This window comes from Ylistrum balloti, unplaced genomic scaffold (assembly GCF_031769215.1).
Source record: "Ylistrum balloti isolate Yb309-2 unplaced genomic scaffold, AGI_CSIRO_Ybal_v1 Utg370324, whole genome shotgun sequence".
In the NCBI taxonomy this organism is placed as follows: domain Eukaryota; kingdom Metazoa; phylum Mollusca; class Bivalvia; order Pectinida; family Pectinidae; genus Ylistrum; species Ylistrum balloti.
This window is the reverse complement of record NW_026782237.1, coordinates 421,323-441,345: the sequence shown is the minus strand read 5'-3', so window position 1 is coordinate 441,345 and position 20,023 is coordinate 421,323. Positions and strand designations below refer to the sequence as shown.

Here is a 20,023-nt window from a genome sequence, read left to right as displayed (position 1 = left end):
TGATGGATATTATATCTACCTTGATCAAACCATCAAACTATTACTATTTATCTTCACGGATATCCAGTCTTATATCTTCATGGATATCCAGTCTTATATCTCCATGGATATCCAGTCTTATATCTTTTGTTTTAGTGTCATTTCTAACACATCAAGTCACTCTCTTAAAAATCCAAATTCAATTAAATTCCACAAATTTCGATTAAGAAAGTATGAAAAAAGAGCAGATGAGTGTTGTAAATGGCAGTTTTTAAAACTTCATCTCTTATTTTTGAAGACTTTTATCCTGTTACTGTGTTTTTCAAAAGCATCACAAAATAGTTCAGGAAAGTGGGACAAATTTGATATTTATCATATATCATCTATGAGGGTCATTAGACAAGACAGATTTACAGGATTTCTTGAAAATTTTATAACCTCTTTAAATGGAATCAGCTTTGTGTTCAAATACTAATATTTTTGTATCATATAAAGTCATTCAAAAACATTTATCTGGATGACGAATCATCAAAATCAAACAACACATACATCGTGCACTTTACAGAAGATTGAAAATAACAAATATACCATTGCCATAATGATAAAATTCTGAGTTCATATTGTGTATCAAAAAATTTGCACCTGGAAAACAGTGATAATACAAGCATTTTCCAGATTTGCATGACATTTTCAGAGAGATTCTTGTACACTTACGATACATTGGCACATCACTCATGAGGATATTACTTCAATTTGCATAATAATCACATAGTTTAGCACTTAATAATTCCACAGACAATAACATATTCATAATTCAAGGTTTTCTTAAAAGTGATAAGTAAAATAAATGTTGTTAACAATGAGATTTGAATTCTTTAAATTTGTTCACTGAACTGGTTCTAAAATAAAAAATTCGGGAAAATGAAATACAGATCTGTTTTTTATTGTGTCATTACATCATATTTTATATTATCAAATGAAGCTACATCAGTGTCTCTTTTCTGCACTAACAATTTATGTATTTAAGAAGTTGGTCATTCATTAGTTCATGTTACCAAAAGGATATAATATAAATTTCATCTGATTATCTTGGGCCAATTCCTTTCTAAGTTGGAACCAAATACTTGAATATCAAAAACCAAACAGAGTAGGACATACTTATAACATACAAAGTACAGAAGTATACAAGTTCTCTCACTCAAACTTGTTTTAAATGAGACAACTTTTTCCTTATCACTTGAATTCTTCTTATTTCATATTCATTTATTATATCTATGAATGACATCCCGTTCTGAAGTGCAAAATTAATGATTTTATAAGAAGTTGGTTTGCAAAATGAAAATTGCACTCTTATAACCTAAATAACCATTTCGCTAAAACACTTTCCTTTTTTTTTTCTCTCAACCTTAAATTTGATGAAAGAATGAAGCGTTCTAAAGGTTTAATTAACACAAAAACAATTCCCATTATAACTGAGAGGGAGAAAAAACATTGTGTCCGTTCTATAACTCGAAATGGTAAAAAAGGTATGAACGAGTTGCAATGACTAGTGAAGTTGAATATGATACTAAATGACATAGATAAGAATAATGATAAAGGAAACCTCCATGTACTCATAGAAAGATAAATACAAAGAACAATGTGACAACAACATAAATGTGTGTTAGATCTACATTTAGTTTTTGGCAACTGTGAACTTTTGACAATCAGTAATATACAAGAACAACCACATTAAAATCAAAAAGAAACAAAATGATCAATTAATTTAATTTCAAATATAAGCTAAGATACAATTATGCTACAAAACAGGTGATATTGTAAATTGCTAAAATTGAGGAAACCGCAAACCTCAATTTTTTACAATAAGATATGACATGTCAGATCTATATAGTTCAAGAAATGAATAAGATATCGCTATGAATAAAAAATTTAATAGAAAAATTATATTTAACAGGATTATGGTATTACAGAAAAATAAACTGCAGTAATATATTTTCTCGCTGAATAATATGGTGAAAAATATGCAGAAAGGTAATCTGTGAAAGAGGAAATAGCAGAGCAAGGTAAAACTTAATTTTTTTTTTGTTCTCAAGTTTTTTTTTTATCACCAATGAAAATAACCCCAATAAAAAGATTTACATTATTGTAGAAATGTAACTGAAATAAATAACAAGAAAAGGAAATCAACAATATCACCAGGACACCTACATTGTCGCGTATCTAGTCAGATGGGGTAGTACCAGACAACTATTACTTTAAGCAAAGCTTAATAAGCGATTAATGTAAACCATATTATTTGCAAACAAAATGTAAGGTACCTATGTTTATTCTGTATGAATAAGTACACCTATATTTTCTTCACTGAAAAAAAGTTTTGTTATTCATTTTGAATTTTTTAAAACAAAAAAGTAAATTTAACATCGACCTGAAGGAAAATAAGTTTGTTCAGAATAGATCACAGTTTAATATATAAATTTTGTAGAATTTTACTTAATATTATTCATATTACATTAGTATAACAGAACACTTATCCTTCCTGATGATGGAAATTACCACAGTAAAATCATTCATACCTATCCATGTTAAATAAAAAAGAAAACCACAAAATCCATCTAGTCTTTAGAGTTTCACAAAACTGCTTGCATCATTTTTCTCCCATGGGTAATACTTAATTATGTACAACATTAACAGAAATATTGTCGCTATTTTGAACGACAGCTATCACAGTAGTTTGAGAGGCATAAGTAAAAATTATGCTTATTAAGTTATAAATGGACATATGGATGTTCATTAGGCTAAGTCTGAGACACTAGTTTGATGTGTCCCTCCTACGTCAGCCAATAGCAATCCTTGTTTCTGGCTGGGTAAACCTCTTGGTCTTGTTCTTAAACACAATAGAGGCTATAAGACCATATTCAGATCCTTTTTATATTTTTCTATTTCAGATACATTTCCAGCGAAACACTTCCTTTGATGGAGTTGACAATAATAATTTCACCATGCCCTTTACACAAAATGGATCACCAGTACATATTAGACACAGCAGCAATAATCAACATGCTATTCAACAGATAACGCATACACATTCGCAATTACATTTCATATTCATCTCGTCCAAAGAGTTAAAACAATTATATTTCAAGTATTATCACAATTCTACATCTCTATTATTTTCATCTTTCTGGTTGTTGTATAGAGCCCCAACAGATGGCATCTGTAGCGTGTTTGTGTTCACTTTCGTTTTGCCCGCGTCAGGGTCAGAACTTTTTACACTACGTGCACTAGCAGCACTACCAGGACGAGATGAACCACTGAAGAAATTTGAAAGAGCTGTAGAGAGGCGCTGGCCAAGCGCAGCAAGTGCTCCACCCTTGGACTTTTTGTCTTCATCATCCTTGCTTTTGTCCATGGCCATTTTTGTGATGTTGCGAAGCTGTTTCTGTGTTTTGAAGCTACGCCATGCTCGTTGTAATGTTTTTGCAGCCACATCTTCCTTCTTTTTCTGCATTGTGCTAGACATTTTGCCATTGTTGACACGTGTTGGGAAAGTTTCTTCAAATTTCTCTTCCATTTGAGCACGCAATTCTTTAAATTCCTCTGTTTCTTCCACCCGTCCTAGGACGTTTTTCACTAGTGCTATGAGCACATCCAAACAATGAATTTTGTCCCCTTCCATGATTGGTAAATCACATGCCACTAAAGCTATCTCATTTGGCTTAGGTATGCCAAGTGGAGGATCAAGATCTGCCACAAAGGTTGATAACTGTTCATACTTTATGTATTGAGTGGCTAGAGGATCAAACTTTTCCCAGACCACGTAAAACTCATCAAAGTCATCTTCAGTTACACCAACTTCCTCCTGTTCGTGAGCCTGATTAAAGTTTTCCAGAATCACAGCAATGTACATGTTTATCACAATTAAAAATATCACAATAATGTAGGCTACCATAAAGAAGTAAGCCAGCCATGGAGTCCCACAGTCACCATTGCTCGATTCCACTTTACTTCCATCTGACCGTATGATGTAATCGGGATCGCAATCCGGTGGCTCTATAAGCAACGGCTCGAGAATATCATTCCATCCTGCTGACGTAGACAAACGTAGCAGCAACACAAAACTATTACCAAACGTCTGGAAATTCACTGTATCATCAAGAGGAGACTCAATTTTCACATTCCCAAAGGAGGACATGCCGATAATGGCAAAGATGTACATGACCAAGAACAATAATGCTCCGATGTTGAGGAGAGCGGGCAGGGATATAATGAGGGCAAACAAAAGCTTTCGTATACCCTTTGCTGCCTTGATAAGTCGCAGGACCCGACCAATTCTAAACACACGAACAACCCTGAGAAGCGTTGGAGAAACGATAAGCCCATCAAGAACCTGGTCCAGTATGATACCTGAAGAAGAGAAAATCGAACATGAATTAATATTTGCCACCGTAATTGTTCAAGTAAGGAAAATTACTGTCAGGAGCTATCACATTAAGTGTAGGATTAAACACAAATTATAATGTATATTTACATGTTTTCCTCCTCATCTCTATCATTTCACAGTTTTGATACCATCATATTTAAGTCAATAAATACAATTCATCTCGCCTAATTTGTGCTTTCAGGTTAAGTGGGTATCAAGCATTTACAGCAAAATTAATCATTTTCCATCTTTTTATCCATTTATCAAGTGTATAGTATTCCCCACAGCCCCACAGCAAAAGGCATTTGCAGGTTTCCCCATCAAGCCTTGCTGAACAAAAATACTAAGTCTGACAAATGTTAGAAGTTCATGACAAAGCAACAGAAACATGATTTCCATATGATATGTGTTGTACACATGAAGTTTGATACTTTTGAAATGGCAGGTATTAGCAATAGACAATGACTTGGTGTTAAATGAATCATCAAAGTTTCCAACAAGAAATCCATTATGTGATTGTTGAATTGAAATTACAGTTGTACAATTATATATATATATTAAAACTACTTCTAACAAATTCATGTAATTCTGTGTTTTAAATATTTATGTATCAATTCATGGCTAACCTTTAAAAGCCCCCTGATGATGTTACACTTTATCAAACCTCCCATTTATGTATCATACTATCCTTGAACTAAAAGCAAATTAAAGTACATACTATTTAATATGCTTTAGTATTGGAACTTTTATCAATAAGCAATAAAGTTAGGTTAATTGTAGAACACAAATGTTTAAATACTGAAAATTTGTGTGAAAATATACAGACACATTTTCAATAACAGAACTATGACATCAAATTAGTTACTTGATCGAATCTATGAATCAATATGACTGTTAACGACACTTCGTTCCATGTAAGGAAGGAAGTGTTGGAGAAATATCAAGTCTGGTGTTGGAGGAATATATCATTCACATAGGAAGCATAGTGAATCCAAATATGCATTTAATAAGGACAGCTCAGGTTGGAGATACATAAGAACGGTTAGTATGCCACAACTGGACTTGTTTACTGTGCGAAACAAAATATATACATGTAGGTAATTACTATGAACTTAAAATATAACCTTAAAGCAAATTGTGTGACAATGAAGTGTCACAATACATAATATAATATTACAATAGGAAATTCCTTTATACACTAATATAATCTGGTAAGATATTCTTTGCTATACAAGCGTTTAGCAAATTTATTTTTTTGCAATTCAACCATAAGTGTGCATTTTTCAAAACAATGTATGAACTTATAAAGCATTCAACCTATTTCATCATTGATGCACATCTAAGTGACGTACATGATGTACAATTGATCAACTTGGCGTGAATTCTCCACTACGTGTGTGCAGCCTACTTCAACACTGTCACCCTTAAAGCTAGCAATGTGTTATAGGTCTAGCATGAAGGTTCACGTAAGCTGGTTGATGCTGGATGCAGCAGAGGGATTCATTCAAAATTTAAAGTGTGTTTTTTCAACTCGGATACAACATGCATTCAATGCAGTTTTATAAAAAATACTTCTCATTTTAAGATATGAAATAGACGGATAAAATTTCTAGTGTTCTTTATACAGTATAACAGATACTAGGTACGCTTCAGTCTTCAAATGAAGTTACTTTCTTATACCTGGTACATATCAAGCAGATTTTGTGAACACATGGACTTTTTCTTTATCAAACAATATATCTTTACATGTACACAGGATAATTGAAATTAAAGAGGAAATTCTAATTATGTGAACATGATTTAAACATTCCTACTTTCTGATCTACTTTGTCTACTTTACTCGGACATACAGACCCTGTACTCAATACAAATACCTTGGTCCTATTCATTAATCAATTTGCAGCTTTAAGAGCAGGGTCTATATTCCAAGATGCAATATCACTTACTACTGTAAAATACAATTTAATTCTAAGCTCAAACTCGAGGCTTCTGTCAAAATACATACTATATATCAAAGTTATATTTTTGAAAATAACATTTGAATTAACCCTGCTTTTTGAAATAGAATGTGACAAGATATATTTAGCATTTTTGTTGCAGCCATATTTTTTCTGATGTAAAATCATAGCTTAAATCTTATATAAAACCAGCAATAAACTGTATAATTAAGCCTTTGCACATCCTTTGTACTGGTGTAGCACTGAAATCAATATGTTAGATTACTTAAATAATAAATAACTTTAATATCTCTTTATATATTAACTTCTTATAGACTTAATTCAGTTTCAATGTTAATGCTGTGTTATATGAACCCTAAAATATGAAGACCCGATTATTTACTAGTGTTTAAATGTCACAAATTTGAGAAAGCGGGTTAAAGACAAATGATTTTTCACTTACTATATAACAAAAATTTGTGAAAAGAAAATATTGCAGTTGACTCAAATTGATCAATTTTGTATATATCAATATTTGAAGATTAGAATTTTTCCAAATGATATTTGACAAGAAGCCAGGAGAGTGTAATATATATTTCACTCCAAACATTTAACATTAGAATGTTACCTGCTGCGTCCAAAATCACCACTAAAAATTTAGCAATGAAATGAGTGACATTGAGTATGACAAAACTTGTTAGAACATATTGTACACAAAGTACAGGAACTGTCTGATCTGATTATACTCCAACAAAGAAACTATTTCTACAAAGACAGTGAGTTCAATATCTAAACACTGACTTCAGCTAATTGTGAAATGTGTAAACAATGTAACTGAAGTTGATTTACTCCTTTTGGTTTTTGTTCACCTACACACATATATATATATATTGATTAAAAAATGAGAAATGTTATAACACAATGCATGCAAAGATTAGAGAGTCATATTCCATATAATTAATGACGTCTATATTATTAGTATCTAGCACCTATAAACTCCACATAAATGATCTAATAGTACACCCTATCAAATGGTCACATAAGTGATATCTAGTAACATATTATAGTCATTTATATATTGTTCTAGCATTTATTTAATACATGCACCTGCTGTAAAATAAAAGTCTTCACTGATAAGACAGATGAATATTTCAAATGTCAAATTATGACAGTGATTAACATATATGCAATCAAATTGTCTTGTTTCCACAAATGAAAAATCAAAAAAATTTGGTAAAGAAGTTACCAAGTCTTTTGAATATGTTATGAGAACTTTTGGGCAATCTGTTTTTACTATGTCACAGAGGTACATGTACTAGATAAATGATCATGAGGTGTAAGCTATCATTGATCAACATATATGTACCCGGTATTACGAATGATTCATAAAATAACTATGAGTTTTGTGAAAAGTTAGCAAAGGCATCACTTGTTATAAATGTTCTATACTAATTACATATAATAATTAATAATTTTTACCTCCTAAAGAGAGGACCACCACCACAAAGTCAAATACGTTCCAAGGTTGTCGGAAGTAATGCAGACGCAGACCAATGATTTTGACCACAGCCTCCATAGTGAAGACTGTAGTGAAAACTATGTTCATGATATCCAGGACATCTGTGACCAGGTCGGACATTTTGTAGTGGTCCACGGCCATTATAATCATGTTCAGAAATATGAACACTATAATTGCCAAGTCAAACTTGCTGCTAACAGACACATCATAAAATACTGCTTGGAAGGAATTCTGAAACAGAAAGTAAAATTTTCATAGTATGGTATCTTTTTACGTTAAAAAGATTTTGCAATTGATCTATTAGGTTGAAATACATTAAGTGTTACTTCCTAAAATATTTTGACAAAGGCAGATGAAACATAAAATGAATCTGTTACTTAGATGTTTTGTTTTACGGCTTATTGTCTTGGAATTGCTTGCTGGGATTTCTTAAGCACGATATTACAAATACATAATTGAGTAGTAATGTCTGCATATAAGTGCATGTTGTTATCAAATGATACATCTGTGGTGAACAAAATGTGGGAAAATTAAATTATTCAAATCAAGTAAAAAAATGAATTCAAAGACCTATTCAAGGTTTGGAGCTGGATTGATGTAAGCTTACATATGTATTATATATATGTATATATGTACAGTTTGCTTTCCATTTTCCTCTATATTTTTTCAAAATGAAAAGTTATAGTTATGCAAAAGTCATAAGTAACTAAGATCTCTTTGTTTAGCTTAATTTTCCTTTTCAAACATTGCTCGATATAAAAATAATATGATTAGAAGAAAAGAAAAAAAATGAACATTTCTTGATATGGAATATACTTGTACAACATTAATTTACAGAAAAATAACGAGACACATGCATAACATTACAGGACATGAGAAAAGAACAATACAGATTTTTGATGTCCAATCATAACTGATTCAGTTATGGCTTTTCATAAGACCAAAATTATCATTTTTTAAAATTATAATCTACACATTTGAAAGAAATAGGAAGTTTGTCAGATAGAACAACAGAATAACATGACATTTTCATTGTTGCCAACACTATTTTAAAACATGAATAACAGAACATACAACCATTTTGATATACCAAAGTACACAAGCATTGCCTTTCAGACACCATAGACATAGAATGGAATAAACAGATTAATGGCAGATGTCCATATATAGTTGGATCCTTTCACTAAAATGCTTTAGCAATATTCCAATACTTTTACCATGATAATGAAACACTGTATTGGTATTTGGTATGGTGATGTCTATGTAATAAAATGAAATGAATTTTAAATGATCTGATGTAATTTGATGTAACAAAGACTTTGAATATAATTCATGCAATTCAACATAATCCATTGACCTTTAGAATGAGAATAAAAGAAGTGAATCTGAAAGGTACAGGTTTCAAGAGCAGAACAAGACTTTCCAGAACACAACATCAGGTCAACAGTGTTTATGCCTTAATTCTAATGGGAAAAAAGACAAAGATTTTTAAACTGCTGGCATTGATATATAATATGTACATGACTTGATTTACAGCACAAATATAATGTAAAAAAAAAGTATATTGAAAAAAATTGCAAAATTAAAATGTAGTAATAATAAAAAAGTTGATAAAATTTAATGTTTTATGAAAAAATGTGATTTTCTCACCACCATTGACTTTAAAGTGAAATTATACATTGTGAATAAATATAAATGTAGAGCTCGACAAGCAGCGTGGATACTGTTAGTTAATAGCAGACATTCAATGACCAGCATGATGTTGTAGTCTATTTACACACTATTTAGATAATGCTTGGAATAACAGACCATCAGTTCTACTGCAAACAAAACTATACGAATTACTGAGAGAATTTAGAAAATACTTTCATTCAGCCAGAATTTGGGAAGACGATTCAACAAAACAGTCAAAATAACAATACTAAATGATGCAAACAATAATAATGAATGTTCTAGTCAACTTTTATGATCAATGATTTAATCATTACTGTACAAGCAAATAAATGTTTAATTAGAATTGAAAATTAATAATGACAGGACGGTCCAATAGAGACATATTCTGCAACCAAGCAAAACAATGTTTATTGAATGCCATTCACTAGGAATTACGATGGATTTCTCATTTCAAAGAGCCTGTTGATGATTGGCTTCCAGATGCAGATGATAGAATTAAAAAAAATTAAAAAAAAAAAAAAAAAATATAAAAAAAAAAAAAAAAAAAAAGTCCATTTTTGTTAAAAAAAAAAAAAAAAAAAAAAAACGTGCCTTGACACAGGTTATTCCCCTCCAAATATATTTTAAACAAATTTCTTTCCGTGATGTCATTACTACTTTTTTGCTTATACATATATAGATACATGAAAACATATATACATTGTCGTAGCAAGTCGGATTCCTGTTTCTGTAAACATTCCTAGCAGAACATGCGCTACAAAGCTAATAAAACTTACCCAAAAACTTGGACCCTGAAAGAATTTCACTATTGATTTTAAAAGAACCTTATCTTAATTAAATATATACATAAATATCTTCATAAAACATGTTTCCCTAATGGACTCTCTTGATAATGGAGAACAAGAAGATGCGTTCTTTAAACATTTTTTTTCTGCGTTGATTTAAACCAGTAATATTTGCTACCTTTGGTCTCTTGACTGTTTTCTGGGGCTTCTTATTCGCTAGTTTCTTCAGTGTGTTCATATAATTTCGTTGGCCTTGAGTGAGGAACATATCCAAATAACTGCCTTCATACTGAAATTTGAAAAAAAAGTAAACACCTTTCAGAAAAGGAAAAATACAGAGAACAGTTATTTTTATTGATAATAGTACTTTCACTGGCAGATTTTCTTTTAATAAAACCATTGCATTATTAACAACAATTAAAGTTCCTCTACAGCGAGATTTCACAGAAAAGTGAGGTTATTTACCTTTTTCTTGAGAGCATTAAAGTTTTCAATGATGACACCAATAAACAGATTCAATGTGAAGAATGCTCCAAAAATGATGAATGCCACGAAGTACAGGTAATAGTACAATCCAGCCTCAAATCTTGGTTGTTCGTCCACCTGTAAATCAAATTACATATTCTTATATAACTTATTCAGTAATGTTTAAAAAAAAATTCAAAGGTTTCCTTCAACCATCTGTTACCTTTGCAATCATAAATAACTCATTTCTTCTCCTTTTAAAATGTACATAGCCTGGTCTGTATTCCATGCAAGCTTATAAAAAGGATATATCAGAAAATTATCTGACCAATAAGAACTGTTTTAACTTTTGTTAGGATGAAAAGACAAAAATCTTTATAATTTATAATGTCATTTGAAACTTGTAACTCCAGTGCTACAGTTCTACAATTAAGGTCTGCTTCCTTTTAAGCTTACATCAGTTGCATCAACAGCATCAATCATCACTTCCATCCATCCCTCAAAAGTTGCCTGAAGACAATAGAAAATAACAAAATAACCTGAGGTTACCTATATTACAAGAAAGAAGAATAATGGGAAATTTATGAACTCAATATCAAATTTCAGCTGGCAATTACTGTTTTTATCTACTTAATGCCACCTCTCAATTCAATACTGCTTTAACTGAGAACGTATTGCTAATTTTTCAGATTAGATGGGGCTCTTTTGTATAGTTTGAATGGAATTCCAGACAAGAACTCTGGTCTTTCTTAATTTCTATTTTTCAAAAGGCTATGAGGACAGCTTAAATGCAATCTATTTCTTTTCTAAAATTGATAAAACGGGCAATTAAGAGAAAAACACCCTTGCAAATGTACAGCAAAATGAGACAGAAGATTTATGTCTGCCTCCTTGATAAAAATCATTGTGTAAATCCATGTCAAATCTACATAATGGAATATCCTCATAATAAGACTTGGGTAGTGACAATATTACCACTGGGTACCATGTTTAATGAGTGGCAAACATTTCAAACCCCAATTTGATATTGAGAACAAACCCTTGGATATTGAACAGTTTGGGTAGCAAGGAACATTTGTATCTAGAATGAGAAATCATACAGTAGAACAATAACTGATTGTATTGTAAGGTTTTGTGTGGTTTCACTGTTAATCTCGATCATGAAAGATTATCTATGAAATTACTCTTATGATTTAACCTTGATCCTACAGAAATATAAATAAGAATTACTTACAACTTGAAACAGAGCGAGATATCCACTGATAACATTATCGAAGTTGATCTTCGAATTTTGCCAGGTATAATTTTTGGCTAAACACTCTGATTTATTGGCAGTTACAGTAGACTCCAGTCTTGCACCATCTTCATCAATACACTTGAAAAATTTTCCACTGAAGAACTGGACGCCCATGATACTGAATATAAGCCAGAAGACCATGCACACCACGAGTACATTACAGATAGCAGGTATGGCCAACATCAGTGCATTCACCACAATCTGTGTTCAAACAAAAGTAGATACATTTACTTCACGCCATTTTAGTCAATTGGTAAAATATTTCAGTCATCCAATAAATAAATCAGAAGAAATAGAAAGGTAGAGGTTTAATTCGGCAGAATGAAAATGGTAGAATGTTTAATTCAGAAGAATGAAAATGGTAGAATGTTTAATTCAGAAGAATGAAAATGGTAGAATGTTTAATTCAGAAGAATGAAAAAGGTAGAATGTTTAATTCAGAAGAATGAGAAAGGTAGGAGGTTTAATTCAGAAGAATGAAAAAGGTAGGAGGTTTAATTCGGAAGAATGAAAAAGGTAGAATGTTTAATTCGGAAGAATGAAAAAGGTAGGAGGTTTAATTCGTAGAATGAAAAAGGTAGAATGTTTAATTCGGAAGAATGAAAATGGTAGAATGTTTAATTCAGAAGAATGAAAAAGGTAGAATGTTTAATTCAGAAGAATGAGAAAGGTAGAATGTTTAATTCAGAAGAATGAAAAAGGTAGGAGGTGTAATTCGGAAGAATGAAAAAGGTAGGAGGTTTAATTCGGAAGAATGAAAAAGGTAGAATGTTTAATTCGAAAGAATGAAAAAGGTAGAAAAAGGAATAGGAGGTTTAATTCAGAAGAATGAAAAAGGTAGGAGGTTTAATTCGTAGAATGTTTAATTCGGAAGAATGAAAAAGGTAGAATGTTTAATTCGTAGAATGAAAAAGGTAGGAGGTTTAATAATAATGTAATATACTTGATGTTTCAATTTTCTAACTTTACCAAAGAACATACATCAATTTAATTATGCCTGTACTTACACATCTTAATACAACACATGTATATGTGTATCAAGTCATCTTAAGAGACAATGTTTTCGTAAAAATCATTGAATTATTTTGAAAGAATATCGAGTTTTAGACTAAAATTACCAATAATCTGAATTTAATTGGAGGCTCTTATCCAAAAGTAGAGGTATGTACAACCAAATGAGGAGATGATTTTAAACAATGATGACAGAAAGCTAAAAGGACCTCAAGTAAGGGTCCTTTATATCCAGTGAATTTTTGCTTACCTTCATACCCTGCCACCGAGATATTGCTCTGAGTGGTCTGAAAGCTCTGAGGGTACGTAAGGACCGGAAAGCAGAAATATTGTCAACTCCGGCCGCCTTGGCTGCTAAACTAGCAATAGACACCTGCATGGAATATACACTTACTTTAGAATCTTCTCAAATATAGAAAAATATAAATGTAAAAAAAGTCTTAAAGGTTCCTTGGAGCTTTGAGAGACACTAAAAATTCTAAAGGGATTATTTCTGTCTTACATTTAAAGTGCTGTCAAAATACAAGCATATTTTGTGTAATGTACAATTTAACTTGAATTAATTGCCTGTGCGATACAGACAATTGCAGCAAAAAATATTCTAAAATAAAACAAATATTCCCACTCACCACTACGATGCAAAAGTCCAGCAATGTCCAGAATTGTGTGAAGTATTTCTTAAACCCCATTCCAACCCATTTCATTAACATCTCAATCGAAAACAGGACTGCGAAGATAATGTTTAGCCAGTTCAATGCTGTCTCCAAAGTTGGGTTAGTATACAAGTAGACATCCTCAAAGGCCTAAGGATAAGAAAAAACATCATTACAGAATAGGAGGTAAGCTATCTTCAACACATAAATATATTAACAATATCAAACATGCAGAACAGGATATATGTAGATAAATTAATTCTGATCCTTCTATGCTGGGAAGAAAATCTATTAAAACATTAATTTTTCATATTTTCAAGCATGTTTTCAAATATATAAGTTTACATACAAGTATCTTAAATAATTTAGTGTTGTTATAGTTAGAAATCTAGAAATCTGATTGGCACAGTAATATCTATTTAATATATATTTATGAAATAAATATCATAATATAAAAATCATGCATAAATCAAGTCCTACACCAATGATATGTGCAAAGATAATGAGTATGGCAACTATTACTTAGATATAACAGTTCTGTTATTTCACCAACAAATATCGATCAATAAACATACCAGTGTTAGACTGCTCACACCGATAAGGAACAATATGATGCCTTCAAATATTTTGTTCTCAATAACAGTAGCCATCACTTTCCTGAACAAGTACCACTTTTTACCAAATGCTGTGTCATCAAATTTCTGCCAGCATGCACACCTGTAAACCAATAGGACAAATACTGTAAGCCACAAGACCCTTTAATGACAGAAAATTTATGGAATTCATTTCTAGTTCATAGGAATTTAAAACAAAACAAATTTTAAATTTAGCTTTTGACAAATCCTTATAAAAGATGACATTTCTATAATGTAATATTAAGTAATTGTTCTACTTCACATGCAACAGTCCTTAATTCACTACCACCTCAGATTTATAATGGCAAATTTCTCAAAAAACCCCAAACAAACAAACAAACAAGCAAGCAAGCAACAGATGTCTCTTTAAAGTGATGTTGATGTTTCAACTGTTTCTGTCATGACTTTGTGAAACTTTACATACATTTATAAAATCCTTCCTTTTTCATTAACCACAAGGTTTCCTGCTTGTTTGTTTGAATGGTTTTACCATTATTCAATTTCCCCAAAAAAGTCAAGTATTCCACCTGATGACAGGAACATAAGTACCTTAGTAATCCTCTATTTTTACAGTCATATCTGTTTAACTTTTTGTTCTGGATTTGTTTCATTTTTAAATGTATGTTGTCCACCTTATAGTAATTTTCGCGCAATGAAAGTCTTAACAATAGTATGTGTACAAAACACTTAGCCATTAGCTATTAGTCATGTGACAAATTTTATCCTAGTTGGTCTCTGACTGAGTTTGCCTTTTTTTATGACAAGTGTTTTCAGTTAACATTCCAAAGTTTTAAATCATGTTTAATGTATAACGTTACAAATTATTTTTCATGAATTTCAGGTTACCTTTGATTGTTTATCAAAATATCAGAAGATATCACGTTTGAAAAAAACGAATACATTTTTTGATAATTCTTGAAAGGTTCAGATAAACATAAATCATGCAAGGGAACAGCTATAATTGTAATCTACATTCAAATAGCACAAAAAGTTTAGGGTTTGATTAAAGCAACACCTTTACAACACTAGTGTTCTACTGGCAAAAACAAAACATATTTCTACAAAGGTAAAATCTGAGTATGACTCATTTAAAACAAATGAGCTCGTTTCATTTCATACTAAAACATAAATCTTGAAATTACTACTAACTTTCTACAGATAAAAAACTTCATGGAAATGAGTGAGAGAGTACAACTGCAATTAATTCTTTACAAACGATCCAATGATTTAAATGTATCGAATACTGAATGGGCCGGAAATGACGAAATGTATCACAAAAGTGATATCTAAAATGTGTATTCAAATGGTTGGATTGATGTAGAACAAATCATGAATCGATTATGCATTTAACTGTTAAATCAATTTTATTCTCATCTTCACAGAATACTGTCTATCCTTTGTCACTTAAGATTTGTACTGCACCACGTTAACCTTCTTATAATCTCATGGAAATAGGGAAATAAAGAATATCTATCTATCATACATGTACACGCCCACAAAATGATTTCAAGATCATGAAGTACAAACCTACAAATATTTTTGCAGTTTGAAAATTAGATGATTTCATGAATCATGTTTTGAAAACAATTTTAGTACCTATTTGAAATAAAACCTGACTCAGTTAGAAGCAATGAATTCATTAATGGATTAAAACATTTCATCAACAAAATGTGGTGTTTGATGTTATCATTCGTTTTGACTATTAATGTTCTTACAATGCTTTTCCATGCTTGTTAATGATTTTATTCTTTTGATTTTGAATCAATATCAATGAAGTATAAATTGTTTATCTAAAACTGACACAAAATTGAATAAAGCTGACATTGCTGTTTTCATACAAAGTAATACAATTTCTTGTCTATTCTTTTTTTTCATTTATTTTGATTCAAAAGGCTTTAAAAAGTCAAGAAGGCAGCTGAAAATACAGGACATTACAACATCATCACATATTATATTGGTAAAAATGACATGTAGCACATGATGACTGCAGAGAAAAGTTAAAAATAAAACAGACTAAACATTGGCCTATACACAGGGTTTTTATTCTGTCCAACCCTCATAGCAGCAGGATATCCAAGGGTCTTTAAAATCAACAGTCTTTAATTATAAATTACTAAATATGGTCCATGGACATAAAAAAAGTTTTTTCTAAATAAGAATCCCACTTCTCTGCCTTGAAATGCAGAAAAAGGGAGAAGTGGGTTTCGAATAGACTACAACTTTTGTTCCTATGCTCCCTGAACACCATTCCTTAGGTTTATATAACTTTTGATAAGAAATCTCATTTGCCACATTAGATAATGTAGAAGGATTAGGCTTTGAAAACCTTATCACCATTTTTTATTCTATTGCATAATACTACACTTTAATGATGCAAAATTGAGTTTCCACTCAAGAATGCTCCACACTAAATTAAGATAAAATCACTTTCTTGCTAGGCATTTAAGCATTGACTTTCACCAACCCCAATATTAAGCTTTTATCGTTCTTTTGTTCCCAGATCCCTGGTTCACACAATGGTGATTATGAGTTCCCGTGGCCATACAGCCAAATGATACTGACTTATGAAAGAATCACATGTTGAAAGAGTATGATTTATTAACTAACATAAATTTTTCGTATTGATCCCTGTACATCTCTTCTCAGGGACCCACAACTTTCCCTTCTTAAATACAAGGCCCTTGGCCCAACAAGGATCTAGATCCAACCCAGTGATGTTTTCATTCATTCTTTTCTATTCGGTATTTTATTATAAATACATTGTAATGCAGAGAGTGATCATAAGATCACAGCTTACATAGTCCATCGGGCCATGTGAGCTGTAAGAACAACTTGTATAACTTGCTGAGTTTGTGAGGGTTGGAACAGAAAACCTGATTCTAGCACTGATCAGCTCTATATCTTACCAAGGAATCCAACGTTGCAGACTATATGAAACCAGTATGATCAAATATATATATATATACAAATATATAAAATAAATTTACCAACAGATGACATGCTTTTTATGCTTTCAGAACAATATGCAATCAATTTTAAACAATTTTGGAACAAACTGTTTTTAAAATGTGATGGATATCAAAAATAAATGTAATAACCAAAGATTTTTCCTTTTTTTTGTATACTTGGCAGTCATCAGGAAATTTCATCAAAAAAGCATATGATAATATAGAAATCTACTGTGTGTTGGGCACATATGCAAGAAAAATAAACCCATGTTCAATAAATACTTTTACATTTGATTTATGATCCATTGTGAACATTGTGATCAATTTAATGATGCTGAAGTAATGATCAATAATTTTTCAAAAAACAGTTCATTATAAAGATGAAACTATTATTTTTCTGTTTTTGTTATTAACCATTTAACATCCCCATCCACGTCACTCCATCCATCAATTTAGGCTGTATCTTAATTCGTTAAATAGAACTCAGTCATTGATATTTTCTACTCTTCTATAAAAAAAACATTGTCAAAACTGTAATTATAAATGGTGGTGGACTGAAGTTATATACTTTTTACCTCCCATTCATTAGGAAGTAAGTGTCACAGTGATATTGTAACTGTTTTAAAGCAACAGAAGAAGTTGACACTCCTGACGTTGGATATACTTAATAACATACATACCGTTGGTAAAAAGCCTCAGGTAAGCAGTCTTCAACTACAATCTCTTTCACCTCTTCCTCATCCTCATCACCTTGCTTTTTCTTCTTCATGGTTGAGGCTTCAGCCCCCAATGCTAGATCATCATCATCTTTGTCCTCTTCATCCTTCTTGTCTTTTTGATCATCATTTTTGTCGCCTTTTTTACCATCAGCTTTGGCTCCTTCTGCTTTCGAATCACTGGCATTTGCCTTCATTGCTGCGTTGAAACTGGAGAACTCTTCTCTTTGGGTACTGAAAGCAGCATCTACTTTGTCCTGTATAATAATGAAAAAATAAATTGAAGTTTTGAATATTCACTAGGTTTGGTTATTGTTAAGTTTGAACACTTAAAAATCCTGGTACTTAAATAAAATAAAAAGAAATGAATTTTAACTAATGACAAGTGCCAGATATAAGACAATAAAAAACTCTTCATTAATTTTGAACAAATTTCACAAAAAATTCATCAAAATAAATGTACTTTTTTAAATAATGGAACTTGAATTAAAAGTAGCAAAGAGAATCTTGATAGTTTTATTACAAAACAAAGGTTATTTACTTCTATGGAATCAATTTCTATCTTGTCAATATATGGTGTAATCTTGCAGAATCAAGAGATACAAACAGTCAGCACTTATACTACAACATGAATATCAAAGAAGGACAACTCCACCACAAAGTAAAATAGGAACAGATCATGCAAGCTATAAAAAAAAGTTTCATGGGAGTTTAACATAAAGTAATCCTCAACTGATATTCATTTTCTTTCCTGAGCAGACCTATCAAAGGTTTTTAAACAAAATATCTGTATTATCCAATCATTAATTGAAAAACCTTTTTTCATGTTCATAATAATATTCTTATGACTACATTGTACAAAACATTAAAGGCATGTGTCACATATGTACTGCTGAGATTTAAAATGACAGCACATGACAATCATATTACATAATTCAAACATTTGTTTTTAATGTTCTAATGAAACCATAAATGAAGCAGCTCTTATCTTTATCATTTTCTGTAGTTATTGTTTGTGCTTCTTAAAACTGTACCTCACTAATCCAGTCATTTCATTGGCTTTTCAGATTACCACATTATCAAAATTATTATTACAGCTAATCCCTTCATAATTCGAAGGTACATCTTACTAGGAGAAAATGTTTAGTTCTAAGCCAAATTCCCCCAAAAGAAATCCTTGGGACAAAATATTTAAACGTACACACTTTGGGGTCAGTGCACGTGCATAATGTTTGGAGTTTGACAGATCTAAGAGTTATGGTTCTTTAGTCACAATAGAAGGTACACAAGCATATAATATACATGCAGGCAATGATATCAATTTGATTCTGACCCAACCTTATATCTAATTTCACCATTTTATTGGTTTAAACTCTCTTGGTATCTGAAAATTATGAATTAAGAATTAAGTATTTCAAATGTTTCAGGCAGCAATATGATATCCAAGATGATCTCAAAAATACAAAGGCACTGAAAACAAAATGTCTATCCTATATTTTCATATTGACTATGAAACTACTTGAAATATGTAAGATAAATGACAGAACAGGCAATAAGATGAGATGACACATCTTTTGTTTGATATCTTCGATAAAGGTAAAGCATAACTTAAGAAAAAAACAAAAGAACTAACAATTTATAAATTACTTCAATTACACAATATTATATACATCTTCAGTGACTGTTCATCAGAAGGTACAACATAATTGAAAGACAAAAATAACATTGACATTCTAATCAAAATCAGATTTTTAAGGACCTCAGCAGTTACCAGGAATGGAAAATAGATTACTTTCCTTTGAATGATTTGGAGTATTCATTGAAAAGGGAAATAACCTGCTATCCCTTTGACACTGAAGTTATTAACTTGGAGAAGCCCATGAGAACATTTTCAAAATTTTCTGATTCGATTGAAGCTCATCAAATCTGACCCCTCTTACGTTGAAGAAATCAATCTCGTTTGGACTAAGTTTAAAGTAAAATT

General features: G+C 31.2%; 1 protein-coding gene across 1 annotated transcript in view; it reads right to left on the bottom strand.

Moving 5' to 3' along the window:
* Positions 1 to 3,127: 3,127 nt before the first annotated feature.
* The window catches only part of LOC132553394 (sodium channel protein 1 brain-like), a 56,072-nt gene continuing 39,176 nt past the window's right edge, over positions 3,128 to 20,023 (bottom strand). The window contains exons 19-28 of the mRNA XM_060217640.1: positions 18,004 to 18,296; positions 14,316 to 14,457; positions 13,717 to 13,890; positions 13,338 to 13,460; positions 12,014 to 12,277; positions 11,236 to 11,289; positions 10,780 to 10,917; positions 10,493 to 10,603; positions 7,816 to 8,086; positions 3,128 to 4,383 (exon numbers count right to left, since the gene is read on the bottom strand). Coding sequence (XP_060073623.1) covers positions 3,128 to 4,383; positions 7,816 to 8,086; positions 10,493 to 10,603; positions 10,780 to 10,917; positions 11,236 to 11,289; positions 12,014 to 12,277; positions 13,338 to 13,460; positions 13,717 to 13,890; positions 14,316 to 14,457; positions 18,004 to 18,296 — 2,826 coding nt within the window. The remainder of the gene's footprint in view (positions 4,384 to 7,815; positions 8,087 to 10,492; positions 10,604 to 10,779; positions 10,918 to 11,235; positions 11,290 to 12,013; positions 12,278 to 13,337; positions 13,461 to 13,716; positions 13,891 to 14,315; positions 14,458 to 18,003; positions 18,297 to 20,023) is intronic.